Source organism: Sceloporus occidentalis, unplaced genomic scaffold (genome assembly GCF_023333645.1).
Source record: "Sceloporus occidentalis isolate IW3139 unplaced genomic scaffold, rSceOcc1.0.p SCAF_7, whole genome shotgun sequence".
Lineage (NCBI taxonomy): Eukaryota > Metazoa > Chordata > Lepidosauria > Squamata > Phrynosomatidae > Sceloporus > Sceloporus occidentalis.
Genome location: NW_028316987.1, coordinates 13,925,708 through 13,944,314, shown reverse-complemented (window position 1 = coordinate 13,944,314; position 18,607 = coordinate 13,925,708). Strand labels below are relative to the sequence as shown.

Below are 18,607 nucleotides of genomic sequence, written 5' to 3'. Positions count from 1 at the left end.
GGACTGCATATGGGCTGCATACATCCAGCCGTTGGATAATACAGTAAGACCCATCTTTGAAGTTAAATGTGTGTGTATCCCATTAGTAAAATGACAAGATAAGGCGCGTACGATAATCTCCATCATCTAGCCTGCTCCTTTGGCCCCAAATTTTTTCAAAGAGCAAGAGAAGTAGCCAAGCTGTTCACAGGAGGAGAGGTGGCTTATAAGGTCAGGCCTGTCATTAGGCATACTAAGGAAATTGCATAAGGCAGCAGGTGTTCAGGGGCTAGCAGAGCCAATCCCCAGCTGTTTTGCCTGAGTCCTCTAGACATTCTCCTCTATTGAGGGTCAGGCATGCCATATGACCTATCCAGCTGCACCTCCTTCCATTAGCAGTCTGTCTCAAGTACAGTGGAAAATACTAAATCAATACCGGTCCACTCTCCATCCACTTGGCTTTTCTACATGGACTAGGAGGGAGTGTCTTCTTGTATTTTGCTTCAGTCATCATGAAGTCTTGAGTTAATGCTGGTTGCTTAGGAACAATCATGTCAGCTGCCAAAGTGATCTCTGAATTCTATGGAGAGGCTAAGATTTTCGATATGAGCCAGAACTTCCTCAATGTTTTCTGGAGTTGTTCAGTACCCATTATCCACCTTATAGGTTCAACATTCTTATGGAGATAAGGGATGGCTAGAAGCCTAAGGATAGCTTACACTAGGATGTTCTGACAAAAGAGTTAGAATTAAGCCCTCTGTATCTAGAACCCTGTCCTTCTCACCGACTGAGAACACCAGATCCAGAGTATGTCTTACTATGTGTGTTGGACAACTGAAGTCTGTGCAAGAGACCATCATGGCAGCCATGAAATTTTTAGTAACCATGTCAAGGCACTTTGTACGTGAAAACTGGAGCTCCACAGGAATACATTCCTAGGAGTCTTCAACATCAATTATGAAATCACTTCCATCGACTCATACAGGGAGACTACGAGGCAATGGGGTGGCTAGTTACTTTGAGAAAATCTCTGTTCTTCAGCTAAAACTCAACACCAGCCACATGGACACTAAAAATAAAGTGGTCAAGAATCCTGGAGAGGGAGCGAGAGAGATGGAGTGGTTGTAGACTACAGCAGCCCTTTTCCCCAAACCATAGGTTTGTCTTGGTGGTGGTGCTGAACTGAAAACCCTAGCTTGCAAATTGAAAGCAAGCATGGTCCTGCTCACCTCAAAGTTACTTACAAGCTCTCAAGTTGGGACAGTTGCTTTTTGTGTGCTTGTGACATTTCAGGTGTTGCTTGCATGTTTCTCAAGGGCGTCTGGATGACCAGTGGTGGATACGCAGTACTGGATTAAATGCTCTTCCCTCTGCCCTCTCTTGTAGGAGACAAGGGGGAAAATGCTGTGAATTGTACTTACAAGGATGAATATGATTGTGTGGTACGTTTCCAGTACTATGAAGACTCCAGTGGAAAGTCTATCCTCTATGTCATTGAGGAACCAGGTGAGAGCTAAAAGCCACTGATATGAAGCTTAATCTTTGGTGATCATATATATGAGGATTGAGTATGAATTCCCAGTAATGGATGAAAGACACTGCCAAAGTGGAGAAGAATTGCTTTTTTGAACTACAACTTTAAAGATGTATTATTATTATTATTATTATTATTATTATTATTAACCTTTATTTATGAAGCGCTGTAAATTTACACAGCGCTGTACATACAATCTTTTTAGTTAGATGGTTCCCTGCCCTCTGGCTTACAATCTAAAAAGACATGACACAGAAGGAGAAGAGAGTGGTGGAGGGAAGGGGTAAGAGGTCCAGCAGTTCCTCTCTACCTCCAAGGCCTGGACTGGAGGGAGGGCTTGGGTTCTTAATGGATGATTAATCATTTTCCAGGGAAAATACATACTCTCAAGTAGGATGATGCATATACAGTACATAGCAATACAGGAAATGGTTTGATAAACAGACAACAAAAGAACACCAAATAGCAAGCGACAGTTATGCAATGCCTGGGAAGGCTACTCTGAACAGTATGGTTTTCAACTCAGTTTTGAAGCTGGTTAAAGAAGTGATGGCTCTTGCTTGTGGGGGAAGAAGGTTCCAGGAGTGGGGGGCAGCAAGTGAAAAGGGGCGAATCCAAGATGGGGCAGAGGAAATCCTGGGCTGGGACAGCAGACCTTGACTACCAGAACAGAGGGCCCTGGTGGGAAGGTGAGGAGAAAGAAGGTCTGATAAGTAAGGAGGGGCCAGTCCATGGAGGGCTTTAAACGTCGACAGCAGGAGCTTGTACTGAATGCGGAAAGGGAGGGGGAGCCAGTGAAGGGATGCCAACACAGGAGAGATGTGGTCAGAGCGGTGGGTGGAAGTGATAATGCGTGCAGCTGAATGCTGGACAGAGATTAAAGGACGGAGGTGAGAAAGAGGAAGCCCAGCGAAGAGGACATTACAGTAATCAAATCGTGAGATCACTAGGGCATCGACCAGGATCTTGGCAGTAGAGGCGGAGAGATATGGTCGGATTTTGGCAATATTGTACAAGAAGAATCTACAAGCCTTGGCTGTGGTCTGGATCTGAGGGATACACGACAGAGAAGAGTCAAAGATAAAACCAACACTGCAGGCTTGCTGGACTGGTTGAATAGAAATGTTGTTCATAGAGACAGAAAAGGAGTGTTGAAGGGTGGGCTTAGGAGGAAAGACAAGAAGCTCCGTCTTGGACATGTTGAGCTTCAAACGCCGATGGCACATCCACTGCGAGACAGCTGTGAGGCAAGACGAGACTTGCTGTTCAAGCCTTGGAGAAAGGTCGGGGGCAGAAAGATACAGCTGGGTGTCATCGACATACAGGTGGTAGGAAAAGCCAAAAGAGCTAATGAGTTTTCCTAAGGACAGTGTGTAGAGAGAAAACAGAAGGGGACCCAGAACAGAGCCCTGGGGAACTCCAACTGATAAGGGAACAGGAGAAGAACTCTGACCCCCTGCAACTACTGCAAAAGATCTGCCAGACAAGTAAGATCTAAACCAGTCGAGAACAGAGTCTGAGAACCCAAGGTCAGAGAGTATGTCAATTAGGAGAAAGTGATCAACAGTGTCAAAGGCTGCAGACAAATCAAGAAGGATGAGAACAGAGTAAAGGCCATTAGCCTTGGCCTGTAAAAGGTCATTTGAAATCTTAGTGAGAGCTGTCTGTAGAATGCCTTGGGCGGAAACCAGACTGAAAGGGATCGAGGATGGAGTTGGCTTCAAGAAACTCAAGACAGCATGAATAGACACCCCATTTCAAAACCTTAGAAAGAAAGGGGAGAAGAGAAATCGGACGATAGCTAGACAAGGAGGAGGGGTCAAGAGAAGGTTTTTTCAGAATTGGGGAAATGAGAGCATGTTTGAAGCCCGATGAGAAGGAGCCTGTAGAGAGAGAGAGATTGAAGATATGGAGAAGCGAGGGCAGAAAGGAGGGAGCTATAGAGATTAGAAGACGAGTAGGAATTGGATCAAGAGAACAGGTTGCAGGTTTGGAGGAATTCAGAAGTGTAGAGAGTTCATCCAAAGAGGCAGGAGGAAACACAGAAAATTTGTTAGGCGAGGGTGAAAGAAGATTATGAGCAGAAGAAGAATCAGGAGGGACTATCTCAGAGCGAATAGTGGTAATCTTTGAGATGAAATAATTAGCAAAGTCATTAGGAGAGAATGATGAAGAGACAGGAGGAGAGGGAGGTTTAAGCAAAGAGTTGAAGGTGGAGAACAAACACTGCGGGCGCCTCTCATTGGCAGAGATCAATGATTTGTAATAATTCTGTTTTGCCATAGACAGGGCACGTGAGAAGGAAGAAAGAACAAATTTGAAATGAATAAAATCAGCCCACTCTTTGGACTTTCTCCAAAGACGTTCGGCCACTCTAGAGCAGGACCGGAGAAACTTAATGTTGGGGGTAAGCCAGGGCTGAGGCCTAGTCTTAGAGGAAGAAGTGCGGACAGAGACAGGGGCAAAATGGTCGAGAGTTGAGGAAAGGCTGGAGTTAAATAAAGACATTGCTGAATCAGCAGAATCCCCGAGATTTAGGGAAGAGAGAGATGAATCCAGGGTTAGACCAAGATGGCTAGAGTCAACAGACTGAAGATCACGAAAATGGCGTTGAATAGTATGACGAGGAGGAGGAGTATAAGTGAGAGCAAAGGAGATTAAATGATGATCAGATAGTAGAAAGTCAAGTGCCAGGTAGTCAGAAATGGCGCAGTTTTCAGCAAGGTCAAGACAGTGACCAAGAGAATGAGTTGAAGAGTTGGAGTGTGGTTGGAGGCCAAAAGAAGCTAGGAGAGAGTTAAAGCGAGATGTTGAAGGGTTATTGGAATCGTCAACGTGGATATTGAAGTCACCTAGGATCAGAGTGGGGACTGAAGCTGAAAGAAAGAATGTCAGCCATGATTCAAAATGTGAGAGGAACTGGGTGGCAGAGCCAGGAGGGCGATAGATAACTGCTACGCAGAGCTGTAGAGGAGAAAAGAGTCTAATAGGATGAAACTCAAAGGAAGAGAAATGATAGCTGGGGGGAAAAGATAGGCCTTGAAACTGGCAGGAGTTAGATAGCAAGATACCAACCCCTCCTCCTCGACCCTGTAGTTCAAGAAAGCAGCTATTCCCTATTGTGCTTGTTTCATAATCAGGGTTGCTTTAATTTCTAGCCAACCTGTGTGTAATTTGCACCTAGGACATGTCATGGAAGACATCAGTTCCAGAGCTTCAGAATTGCTTCTAAAACTTGAATTTCTATGGTGAGGGGAGAGAGCCAGTGTGGTGTAGTGGTTTGAGTGTTGGACTAGGACTCTGAAAGACCAGGGTTCAAATCTCTGCTCAATCATGGGAACCCACTGGGGGACCTTGGGCAAGTCTCATATTCTCAGCTTCAGAGGATGGCAATGGCAAATTCCCTCTGAACAAATCCAAGAAAACTCCATGTTAGGTTTACCTTAGTGCTGCCATGACAGAAGTGACTTGAAGGCATGCGACAATACATTTGGTTGAGGAGAGACAACAGAAGTAGGGAGAAGTAAGAAACTTGTGAAGATAAAAATTAGTAATATGTGCAGATGTAACAACCTGCATTCAAACTTTGTTTCTGTTGGATGAGGACAGAGAAACATTGACTCTGGACATAATTCTTTACCATTTGTCATGTTACCATGGTGCTTCTGAGAGTTGGTTGAAATCTAACAATACATTCACACCTGCATAATAATTCAATTCCTCTGTGCATTGTCCTTACCAACTTTGTCTTCTCTTAGCATTGTATGCATCTATTATAATCTGAACAGTATATTGACAACAACATATTCCCCTCACTAGACACTGGGACAAAAATGAGTGTCCTTTCATGTCCATGTGATTGCTGCATTGGAATGCTGTGGATGTAGCATAAGGCCTTTGACAAGGCCCCCCATTGTAATGTTGCTAACAAGCTAGTAAAATGTGGGCCAGACAATGAGAGTACAGTGCGCCCGCATCAAACGCGGGCACATTATATGCTGTTTTCAGCATATGCTGAAAGCAGTGCCGCTTCTTCCGGTGCCATGTGCTGGAAGAAAAAATGGTGCGTGTGCGCCACCACACACCACCACAAGCACGAGCCCCATTACTTGTAATGGGCCTCAAACATACGTGCTTTTTGTTTTACGCGAGGGGGGGGGTCTGGAACAGATCCCCCGCGTAAAACAAGGGCTGTATTAGGTGGGTTTGTAATTGGTCAACCAGCCAAACCCAAAGAGCACTCAGCAATGGCTCCTCTTCATCTTGGAGAGAAGTGACCGGTGTGGTGCCACAGGGTTCTGTCCTGGGCCCAGTGCTATTCAATATCTTTATCAAGGACTTGGATGAAGGAACAGAGGACATGCTTATCAAATTTGCAGATGACACTAAATTAGGAGGAATAGCTAATACTCCTGAGAAGAGGATCAAAATACAAAATGACCTTAATAGATTATAAAGCTGGGCCAAATCTAACAAAATAAATTTCAACAGGGAGAAATGTAAGGTACTGCACTTAGGTAGAAAAAAATGAAATGCATAGATATAGGATGAGGGACACCTGGCTTAACAAGACTATGTGTGAAAGGGATCTAGGAGTCCTAGTAGACTACTAATTGAACATGAGTCAACAGTGTGATGCTGCAGCTAAAAAGGCCAATATGATTCTAAGCTGCAATAGACATGTAGTGTCTAGATCAAGGGAAGTAATATTGCCACTCTATTCTGCTTTGGTCAGACCTCACCTGGAATACTGTGTCCAGTTCTGGGCACCACAAATCAAAAAGGAAATTAACAAGCTGGAGTGTGTCCAGAGGAGGGCAACCCAAATGGTGAAGGGTCTGGAAAGCATACCTTATGAAGAGAGACTTATGGAGCTGGGTATGTTTAGCCTGGGGGAGAGACAGTTGAAAGGTGATATGATAGCCCCGTTTAAGGATTTGAAGGGGAGTGATATTGAGGATGGAGCAAGCTTGTTTTCTGCTGCTGTAGAGAATAGGACATAGAACAATGGATGCAAGCTATTAGGAAAAGAGATTCCACCTAAACATTAGGAGAAAGTTCCTGACCACTATGTTCAACAGAGTTGAACCAACATGTTCAGCTCCCTCAAAGTGTGGTGGAGTCTTCTTTGGAGGTCCTTAAACAGAAGCTGGATGGTCATCTGTCAGGGCCATCTGCTTTGGTTGTTTATTCCTACATGGCAAGGGGCCATCTGCTTTGATTGTATATTCCTGCATGGCAGGAGGTTGGACTGGATGGCCCTTGTGGTCTCTTCCAACTCCATGATTCAGTGATTTTGTCATATGACCACTGCGACTTTGTTTCTTTATTCCTGGCATGCATGTCAACATCTATCAACCAATAGCCTGTCTTCTTTTCCTGTCAATCTTTCCATCTACTTGCATGGGATGGCTCTCCTTCCCCTCCTTCAGCCCCATTGAGTGATCATGAGTGAGTGAGGGAACTTTAAATGTCTCTCACCCACACTCCTCCTGCTCCAATAAGAGACTTTGATTGGAGCATGCACTTTTGAACTTTGCTACCTTTCATGTCAGAATTAAATGTTGTCCATCATCTGTTGCTGCAGAGGCTTTGGAGTCATGCCTAATTCTTCATCAGACTGCTGAATAAGTCTGTTAGGCTACCAGATGTAGGCCCTGTCTCTGCTTGTTGATAGCAGAGCAAAAGGGAGTGAAGGCATGAACTCTACAATAGCCTTTAGCAATTCAAGAACTACTTCCTCCTTCTTGGAAGCATGATGAGACATGTGGGTATAGGTCCTAGAGGCCACCCTGGCCCTCACAGAGGATGCTAAAACCAACAGTTAGTTGCACAATGCTTGGGAAGAGAGACATACCCATAGCCACAGGGGATATAAATTTGGTTGGTGACTCAGACTGCATGTAGGAGGTTGACATCTAATTAACACTTGGATAGATTTGACCAGACCTCAGTGGGGAATATGAGACTAGCTAATGCTTGGCGGGAAACCACAAAACCTGTGACTCTTCCCATAATAACCTGGGATTGTTAAACACCCCATCCAGGAACAGAAAGGCATGTACACAACAGTGTGCTTGGGGGCAGTAGATGTTTGGCTACTCCATAAGCTTTCTGGGTGATATTGTTTTGGAAAGTAACAGATTCATGAAATCATCAGCATGAAGCTGTCGAGACATATTATTCACTCGTACTATTCACTGCTTGCGTCATTGTTAAGAATCCATTGCCCAACTGTGCCTTAAAGATCTCCTGAAGGAGGTTCCACTGTCATCCTGGGCAGTCTACACAGTTTCTATGCTGATCTGGCTGTCAGGAGAGTTTTCTTGAACCTGATTCTGTCCCTTAAATGCTTGTACTGGGCTGCTTCTGGATGGAGGCTTCTGTCGTGGTTGATATGGTGTTCTTGCACTAAACCTGAATCAGGGAGAATATCAGTATAAGATAAGAACTAGTCTGAATATGGAGGAAGAGAAAATCTTGATGGGATTCACTTACGTTACTGCAAAAGTCTATAAGCCTTAAACTCCCACATGGGGTATAATGACCAGGCAGTAGTTACAGGTATGCTAAATACTAAATATAATCTTATTAAATACAATTTAAGCTATATTCTTGACATTATTTCATTCTTCTCCATCACATAAATGCTTGTAGTTTTCTTGGATATCTTGGAGAAAGAGGCCTTGTTGTCCTTTAGCGTACCTCTGCAAACCTCTAAACTTCAATCATTTTAATTTTAAAAATCCATTCCATTTTTTTGGCACAAAAATGGTCAAAAGCATGCTAAAATTGGTTTTAAAAAACTGCAAATTTGCTTCCCAGTTCCCATGAAAGATGGTTAGAAAAGCAGCCAAGAATGAAACCCAAAGCAGTGATATGTCACTTCTGGCTTTGGTGTGGTGGTGCAGCAGTTCTGGGAATGGGATGAAAAATAATGCCCCCTGCTCTGGCATAGTTGCCCACCTCCATTTTATATTGATATGCTACTAGCCAAGTAACCTAACAAAAACACATTTTTTCTTCATGGCCTCTATCCCCCTCCCTCCCTTCAGAATCCAGCCCCTCTCCTTTGTTTTCATTTTAAATATAATCCTGTTTGATTCTCTCAACTCCTTTCTCATCTCTCCAACAGCACCTCTCACTCACTCTTTCAACTAATCTCCACCCATAAGCAGATTCATTGGGCCTCACGTTCTACACTTGTCACTCTTTCTTCATATACCCTCTTAGTCATATGTACTGTCTGATGGTAGCATACAGAAACACAAACAATTGTTACAACTTCTGTAATATCACACTTTACCAGCAGTGTTTTCAGAGGTCAGACCAAGGATATAGTTCACTTCCTCAAATAGGAAGTCAAGACTATAGCAAAGCTCTCCCAGACTGTTTATTATACATACATTTATTAGATTTTTAAAAGTATGATCACACGGGGAAAGAAAACAAAAAGAAGAAAGAAAAAGGGGGAGAAATGCATAGGATGTGGGTGTGGGCTAGGCATATACATTAATATAACTTTAGTCCATAAACAGATTTTCTTGAAGGTGACACAGCAGAGCTCTCCCAAAATATTTCTTTTCAGTTAGGTTTGGCCTGCGACAAATGGATGTGGGGGAGCAGCTTCTGGACAATGTCTGAGAGCTGGGCAACTCATACACATGCAACTATTGATGACTAGCAACTGGGAATGTATGAACTGATTCTGATGAAAGGTGTGGCAATTTTTAAGTTCCAGGATGGCTGATTCACACATACAGGTCTTGCTGTTGCAATCGTGAAGCAACATTTGGCATGCATATGTCAACCAGAGCAGTATGCAGAGCACAAAGGCCACGTACTCCTGTTGCAAGATAGGATCAGATCTCTCCCCAGATTTATTCACACCATTGAGACATCCATGGGTCAGAAACTGACATACCCTCCAGTGGTCCTAATTTGGCAGGGACTGTCCTACTTTTTCAGGCTGCTTTTAAAACATCCAAGTTTCTCTCTTCTCCTCACACTTTCTCCCTTTCTCTTCATCTTACTTCAGTTGGTGCAGACTGAGTTCATAGTGCAAAAGTAGTTTGCACTCAGTTAACTTAGCAGCCAGGAGAGCAGAAGAGGGGCAGAATTTATGCTGCCTTTTTCCCAGAAAGGGACCCAAGGGCTCACAACTAAACACATTTTTAAAAAACTTTACTACAACAATTTAAAAAACACACAATTAAAAACATCAAATAAAAACAGTATATCATTACATACATTAAAAACAAAAAACAAACATAACTACAACACAAACACCCATATAACAAATGCACCATATAAAAGCCATCACATGATTATGTATTAAAAACCTGCCTGATAAAAAACATTTTTGCTTGCTGACAGAAAGCAGGAAAGGGGCTAGCCTAGCCTCTCATGGAAGAATGTTCCAGCGGGTGGGAGCAGCCACCAAGAAGGCTCTCTCTCGTGTCCTTACCAAGCAAGCCTGTGATGGTGGTGAGACTGAGAGAAAGCCTTCTTCTGAAGATCTTACGACTCTGGCAGATTTGTATGGTGAGATGCAGTCTCTCAAATGGTCTGGACCTAAGCCATATAGGGCTTTATAGGTCATGACCAGCAGTTTGAATTGTGCCCAGAAACAAACTGGTAGCCAGTGAGGCTGCTTCAACAAGGGAAATATGTGCTCCTATAACTGACCCCAGTCAGCATTCTAGGTGCAGCATTTTGAACCTGCTGAAATTTCCAAACAGTTTCCAAAGGCAGCTCCATGTAGAGTGCATTGCAGTAGCCCAAACAGGATGTGATCAAGGCATGTGTCACCATAGCCCGATCTGACATCTCAAGGAACAAGCACAGCCAGCACACTAGTGCAAATACACTCCTGGCCACTGCTGAGACCTGGGCATCCAGGCTCAGAATTGAATCCAGGAGAACACCAAAACTGCAAGCCTGCCATTTAAGGGGGAGTGTAGGCAATGTCACTGTTCCCTAATGTGCCTTATGACTGACCAGGATCACATCTGTCTTGTCTGGATTAAATTTCTATTTATTTGCCCTCATCCAGTCAATCACTGACAGCAGACAATGGTTCAACCCAGAGTCAGAAAGGAGAGATAGAGTTGGGTGTCATCCTCATACTGGTGACATCACTCTCCAAAACTCTGGATGGTATCGAAAGCCCATGAAAGATCAAGCAGGACCAACAGGGACCCATTCCCCCTGTCCAGTTCCCTGTATAGGTCATTCACCAAAATGACCAAAGCTGTCTCTGTCCCATAGCCAGGTCTGAAGCCAAATTGAAATAGATCTTTCTTAATAGGCTTAGGCCAAGACAGACTGCTACAGCCTCTCCTAGCTTGTGTCTCCTTCCTCATAAAGAATTTTTGCCATCTTGACCACACTCTAATGTTACATGGCCACATGTGTTCTGGTTTTTGTTTGTGAAATGTTGGAGGCTGTGAGCTGCATACAAGTGTCCCAAGAGGGTGTGTACAAACTAGCTATCCAGGACACTCCTGTTTCAGACAACAATTATTGCTCATTGATATTAATTTAGATGTCCTCTGGCATGGGAGCTGGATTGTGTATACGTGTGATTGAATGTACCAAAGCAAGGAACATCAGGGGACAGAGCTGTGAGGAAAATGCTTCACAGCTTTATATGAGAATATTTCTCTTATAGATTGTCCCAAAGGCCCTGATGTCCTGGTAGTTCTTCTTTCGGTGACTGGAGCCATCTTGCTTATTGGCTTGGCTGCACTTCTCATCTGGAAACTGCTTATCACCATCCATGACAGGCGGGAGTTTGCCAAGTTTGAAGAAGAGCGAGCCAGAGCTAGATGGGACACGGTGAGAAACATCAGATTGATGTGATGGGTCCAAGAACAGATGACTTTCCATGCACTCATGTACTTAATAAGTACTGTGTGTCATTCACATGACAAATTTAATCAGTTTTATACCAGCATTCACCTGAAACTAGGTGTAGAAGTATATGGATATCACCAACACCATGTCATTTTTCTTCACAACATACTGAAAAACCCAGGGCTGGACATAATTGCATGAGCATTTCTTTCTCCTTCCTTGGCTTAAGTGCCTACAGTTCTTAGAGAAAGAAAGAAGAAATAATAATGTGCTAATTATGTTTGTGAAAATTGTGAAAAATAATAATGTGCTGATTATGTTTTCAACAACATTTTACTGGGGAAATGCACTATCGGGTAATATGGGCCTGATACAACTTCTACTTTAAGAAGAGAATCCTGCCTGTAAGGAGTAAAGATGTCAAATTCTCTTCGGCTGCATCCACATTACAAATGCAAGTTGACACTGCTTTTCTGGCATGGTTTAGTGCTATGAAATTCTGGGTTTTGTAGTTTGTTATGGCACCACAAGGCACCACAACTGACTGAAAAGGCTAAATATCTCACAAAACTGCAGTTATCAGAATTCCATAGCATTGAACCATGGCAGTTAAAGTGGTGTCAAACTGTATCAATTATGCAGCCTTAGACTCTATTTCATTCTTTTTCTCCAAATCCCACATATTATTATTCCTATTCTTGTTTTGTATACTGTAGCAATATTTTGTGTCACTGGGGTTTTGACCTGGAATGTTGTGTGTTTCGGTGTGCATTTTTCCTCATATAGCCTAGAACACTGTGTCAACTACTTTAAGTTTTAAATGACTAAGTTGTGGTCATGAATATGAAATAGTTACTTAGATTTACTCACTTGTAACTGTTTTATATTCATAATTGCTACTTAGTCATGGTTTTGACACTAGTGCTATGTTTATACCCCCCCCCCCCCAAATCCTACTTTACTGGGCATCAGCTGCATGGGGAAAAGGAGAGCCATTCTGCAGGCATGGATGAATGACATTTCTTTTTTAATGTACAAGTTTCTATCATTGACTTAGGTTCCCCATGTACCATGTTTCAGATTCCTATTTAGAGCTGTGTATATTTGCATAAAATTTTAAAAGGAGAAGAGGGGGCATATGCTACTTGCAGTTTCTACCCAATAAGGAGAACCAAAAGATATGGGCCTGTTCATGCTAATAGTCTCACAGGCCACAAGTTGGATAAATTGTGCTTTTAAAATGGTTAATGGGATTGTCTTATTGATCTCTAGTTAGATGAATAACCTAGGGTTATTCCTACCAAGTGTTCACTGAGCTGAGGGCGAGTGTTACCAGGTGCAATAAGGGACAAGACACCTATTTAAAGGTTGTGTAAAAGAAATTTCTGCAGTGTTGGTTGTCACACAAGTAACACCTGTTGAAATTCCCTCTTCTACACACTATTAAAGTGATAGGAGTCCTGTCCCTTATTTCTCCTGGCAACCTTAGATGCTAAATCAGTCGTAATCTAGTATAGACCAGGCCTGAGGAAAGGGTGACCCTAGAATGTATGCAGCACTCAAGGTCATTTTTGAGGCCCATATGGACTCCCAATGCCTATTTCCCCCCTGAAAAAAGGTTTCCCCTGAATGTTCCCCACTGCTCTCTAGGGAGTATAGGAGCACATTGAGGAACATACAGTGAAGTGAAAGCCAGTAGAAGTGTGTCTGTGTGGCCCTCCAAGGTCCTCTGGGGAGCCAAGTGATAGTTGCCTACTACTGAAGACACAAACATTGACAGGGACCTATTAATTACCAGATGCAGAACATGATTTTTTTCTCACTTCTTTCTCTCCCTTTTTCATCTTTCAGGCAAACAACCCATTGTACAAGGGAGCCACCTCCACATTCACCAACATCACGTACCGTGGAAATTCATGAAGGGAGAGAGTACTGGGGTTTCCCTACTCATGTTTACAGAACAGTCTGTGTTGTGTTGGCAAGTGTGTTTTGTGTGTGTGATATTTGAACAGCTTTTGCTCAAGTTGTTCAAGAGCTTTTGCTCTTCATTGTTCTGCTGTCACTTGAGGATCTTTGCACTGTGATTCTTCCAATTATTCTTTTTACCTCAGAACTGTGGACCGAACCCATACACTGAAGGAGAAAGCAGAACTTGATCTTCATTAGGATCAGCACTGTACAAATCCTGGAGTGGGCAGTTACGGGACATTTTCCTTGAATAAAATTAGAGGGCAGGAGTGTTGAAGTATATAATCTAATGCAGAAGGTTTTTATTATGATGAATTTGGAAAGTGAGGGGGTTAGGAACAAAATCACCCAGTTAGAAATTATTGGAGCACATTACAGACCCCCAAACTCTTCTGTCAAGATTGCTTGAATTGGCTCAGCCGGAGACATCTATCTCTTTCTGCTGCCATCCAGACTTGCACATCTGTGGCTAAAGTAGATATAAGAAAGCTTTAATTGCAGCCTGAGCATTGTTGGGCAACATTCCTGTTGCAAGGAACCATGGGGGATATGTGATTCTTATTAGAGGTGGGAAAGTTTTGGGAAAAGAAGACACATGGGTGTTGTTAGGACTAGCAAGCTCTAGTCTCATATGTGTTACTGATTATCATTGTAACCACATAAGTATTGTATTTCAAAATGGGCTTAGGAAGAAAAAATATTGACTTCTGGTTTTAGAAAAAATATACTTTCATGACCATCACAAGCTGATCTCATTTTCTTGGACAAGGACAAAATATTGCATCTTATTTTGAAAATCTCTCTCTTGTTGTCCTTATTCCTACAGTACGAGATCATAGGTGCTTGGTATTTAAGTTTTAGAAAGAAAAAAAGAAGGCATTGTGGTTATGTGCACTCACAAGCTTTTTGGAATACCTTGTGATGCTAATTATTTGTGTCTTTTTTAATGGCAAAGTTGGGAGAAGAAAATTCTTGAAGGTACTTCTTTTTCCATTATGACTTAATAATGCTGAGCCTTGGCCTTGGCTCAACCTAAAATCTTTACAAAACATGCATAGCTATATACCTGCTTATGAACAATACCAAAAAAAATGTGTTTGGAAGAACATATTCACAGTGAAGGAATATAAGGAGACAAAGTCTCACATGTCCTTTCTTCTGTACAGAGAGTACAGAGTGGAACTCCAGAAATTTCTGAGGATTGAATAGCTCCTGAAGATTGGTGACAAGGCTGAAATGCATCATACAGCATATGAGATTTTGTCTCCTCTCATTCTTCCACCATATACCCACTTAATCATGCTGAGGATTTGCGGAAGGACCAATAGATGATGGTAGAACATAAATGGTTTCCATGCAAACAGTTTCAAATGTTATCCAGAGCACTCTGGGTTGAAATAATATCAAGGGTGGAAACTTAAGAGCCTAACTCTGTCTTTCTCTCTTCAGTCAGAATGGACAGTTGTGGTTGAGATGGTCTGAGAGCATTGACTCAGGATAAGTAAAGCAAAACTCTCCTTGTTAAGTTGTGATATGTGTCTCTCTGAGTTATTAGTGTCCCCTGTCCTCAGAGGCTCCCTTGTTTCTTCTCAGGTTTGACTCAGGGAATCAAAAATTCAGCATAAGGAGATGAAGCACATCACTGTCTTGAATGACTGAAATGTTCCCTCAAAAATTGTCCTCAGGTGTCTTGAAAGGGGGTGTGGACATGTTGAAACAACATGACTAATGAACCTCTCCTTTATTGGGCCTTTTTTTGGTTACCCAAAATGTATATAATACGGGTGGAAACACTGCGCCCTCCTCCTTTGACTGCAAACTGGTCTGGCACAATTAGTCCTTTTCAGAGTTGGCAGTTTTCACAGTAAGGCCTCTTGTGGCTGCTTGACCTCTAGAGACCCACAGTAATGTCTAGAAATGGGAAAAGGAACAGCATTAGCAACCCTCTCCTCTGATTTCCAGTCTACCACTCACACCACCATTTCGATTACCCTTATTCATCCCTTGCACATAGAGAATGCACTCCCCACATCAAGCCAAACTATTGTGTACTCAGGTCCTTCCTTGATATTAAGAAAATAAAGACTCAGCATTACAGTTATAACTCTATTCTGTGGTACAGAGGTGTACTGTTAGAAGAAGCTGGGTTTCTTTTCTAGTTGTCTTAAGATAACAGTTCATATGGTACCGATTTAGATACTTTTCTCATTAGTACAGAGCTTGTTTCCCCTGGGATTGCTCAGCCTTCTCCACATCTACAATTCTGTTTGCCCTCCTTGCCAGCAGGCATGAGTTTGGATTTGTACAAGGAGAGATGGCAGGAAATAAGGCTACTTTCTCCTGAAGCCAGGAAAGTATTTAGAAGAGATGGGGCAGGATTGTCATGTAGAACTGGTAAAACACAATTCTGTGGTGGCAGTGTTGTCTTGAAGACATACCTGTGGCCCATGCAAATGAAATAAATTTTCTCAGTCCACTAATTTGCTTGGTTTGTCTCTTTTATTCATTCACCATTGTTTTGGTTTTAGCCTGTGGCTTTTTAAAATACCAACACCAGTCTTTAATAATAGAAGATGTCGTTGGCAGCCATAACTCAATGGGATTGTGCTAGATGCCTCAAAAATTTGATAGCTTTTGGTGGTTGTCCAAATTCCAGTGCCCAACTTCAGGACAAACTTTCAGAGGGGATGGGCTTCCAAAAGGAAGGGGTCTGCCATAATTGATAGGGCAAGATTTGTATAAGGGCTGGAAAACAGAAAAAGGCTGTCTGAGGCATTTCTGCTAAGGTTCCTGAGGCAGAAAGAAAAAAAAGATGGCTGGGGTTTTCTTAAAAGTGGGGAAATGGGTGAGGGTTCTCTAAGGTTTTGTTGTTAAGATTTCTAAAGTAAAAAAAGTGAAGGAGCAGGAAAAGAGGCCTCTTGGACTCTCTGCATGGGCTCAGAGGCTCATTGCCTCCCTGTTCTGGCATCATCCCCTTCAGACGATGTCTGGCATGTTCTGCACTAGAACCAGAGTTTGTTGTTGTGTGCCTTTAAGTCATTTCCAACCTAAGTCAAGCCCATCACTTGGTTTTCTTGGCAAGATTTGTTCAGAGAAGATTTGCCATTGCCTTCCCCTGAGGCTAAGAGAGTGTGACTTGCCCAAAGTCACCCAGTGGATTTCATGGCCAAATTGGGAATTGAACCCCTGATTTCCAGAGTCGTAGTCCAATGCTCAAACTACTACACCACACTGGCTCTCAGAACCGGGGTATAGCAGCCTTATTAATTTGTTTGTGAAGAATGGTGGAAGGAGGAGGAAATAAAGAGTGTGGATACAGAGAGGGACTGAGAAGGTTCTTAGACTGACAAAGCTAGATACAAATAAGGAATAAAACGCTGAAACTTAATCCATACGTTCTAGAATTGTGAAAGGTACCAAAAAGGTCAGTGACTAGTCTCATTGCTATCAATAAGCCATAGCAAAACCAATGGTGAGGAGTGATGGGACCTGCAGACCAACATCTTGAAGGAAACATAATGGCCACCCCTGCTTCTGATTGCATCTACATGTCTAATCAGACATATGTCCTATTAAGTTCAATGGACCTTTTGTTGGTGCTGCATGCCTCCAAATCGTTTCCAGCTTATGGCAAATCTAAAGCAACCCCAGCATGGGTTTTCCTTGGAAAGATTTGTTCAGAGGAGGTTTGCCATTGCTTTCCCTTAAGGCTAAGAGTACATGACTTGCCCAAGATCACCCAATAGGTTTTCATGGCTGAGCTGAGAACTGAACCCAGGTCTCCAGAGTTATAGTCTAACACTCAAACCACTATTCCCAAGTAAATCTGTACAGGACCAACCCATATAAAGGAAAGATGAAAGTTAAAAAAAATGAATTGGAAGGTATGAGAGTGATCTATAAAATAAAGAATGTGGAAAAATGGATAATCATACTAGAATATGGAATTATGCAATGAAATAGAACAGATAAATGGGGGAATTTCATCCGTTCCAGGACCATGAGAAGTTGCATCAACCCAAACCCTGCACAACTATTAATGGCTACAAAAGCCTTGTTCTCCACGTGTCTCCCACAGTTTGTTCTGTGTGGTGTTCTGTGTTCTGAAGTGAAAAAGTGACACCTTTAAAACCCTCCCTCCAGAGTCTAGAAGAACCTTTAATTTTGTAACTGGATTCCTTCACTAAGAGCATCTGAAACTAGAGTTAGAGAAATAGTGACATCTAAGGGCATTTTGTGGGATTTCATCGAAATACGCACTATGTATTTTGCATAGCATGTTTCTGCATCCAAAGCACATCACATATTTAATATAATTTAAATGCTCTCTGTTTGCTATGTTAAACCAATTATCAAGCTTAATCACAGGGCCAGCAAACTTGATATGTTATGTGACAGTTGTATTATCTAATAGATAACAAACTAGATATATTATCTCGTAACACCAAACCAAAAACCATAGTAAGATTTTCAACCCAATCCATCAACTGTTTTGGTTATCTCTGGAACAAACAGTTCAGATTTCTGAATCATCAGCCTGAGAAATGCTGGGTAATTTCCTAATTAATGTGTGCATGCATGTCTGTGTCTGCGTGTATGTGACCTTCTTATATTGCTACTGGAACATGTGTTTGTGTATCTAGAACCAGAACCAGATCCATGTACATATGGTACGTATGTGGTATTTGCCATGCAGATGGAGGGCTAAGTCATGAGTCAATTTATATTCCCTGAATCAATAGCCTTGGTGACATCTTACTATGCTATGGTAGCCCTCACAGCTGCAAGTGACTTTCCCATAAAAAAAAGATGATTAAAACTCAATTACATTTAAAACGATAGAATTTTGATTGAAATGTCATAAATATTTCCCATCGTGTTGGAAGAGACAAATCCTTTATCCATGGAATAATGGGGGATTCAGTTTTAAGTTCATGTAAGTTTCATAAGGACTAAGGCATATTAGAGACAGTTTATTAAATTACAGTTGTTTTGCTGTCTGGTGGATATTTTTGTCACAGTACAACCACCTTCTTTTGTCTTATGTGTCACAGATGATTGATATGAATTCACACCCTGCCTAAATGTTTGGTAGCAGGTGTGTTTCTCACAATGTGAGCCTGTCTAAGGATGTAAAAATCTCTCCATCTCAATTTCGTTACTTTTCTCCCAACTTCACCTGTATTTCCTTCCTATCCAGGTTTCATATCAAATTGTAAGAGTTTTTGTTAGTTTTCCAAATGAAAATTCGTGTGCAATTTAATTTCA

At 42.2% G+C, this 18,607-nt stretch overlaps 1 protein-coding gene across 1 annotated transcript in view; it reads left to right on the top strand.

Moving 5' to 3' along the window:
* The window catches only part of LOC149309227 (integrin beta-3-like), a 65,375-nt gene extending 49,537 nt beyond the window's left edge, over window positions 1–15,838 (top strand). Inside the window, exons 13-15 of the mRNA XM_089532004.1 lie at window positions 1,366–1,485; window positions 11,187–11,353; window positions 13,223–15,838. Coding sequence (XP_089388130.1) covers window positions 1,366–1,485; window positions 11,187–11,353; window positions 13,223–13,291 — 356 coding nt within the window. The 3' untranslated portion in view covers window positions 13,292–15,838. The remainder of the gene's footprint in view (window positions 1–1,365; window positions 1,486–11,186; window positions 11,354–13,222) is intronic.
* The last annotated feature ends 2,769 nt before the right edge of the window (window positions 15,839–18,607 follow it).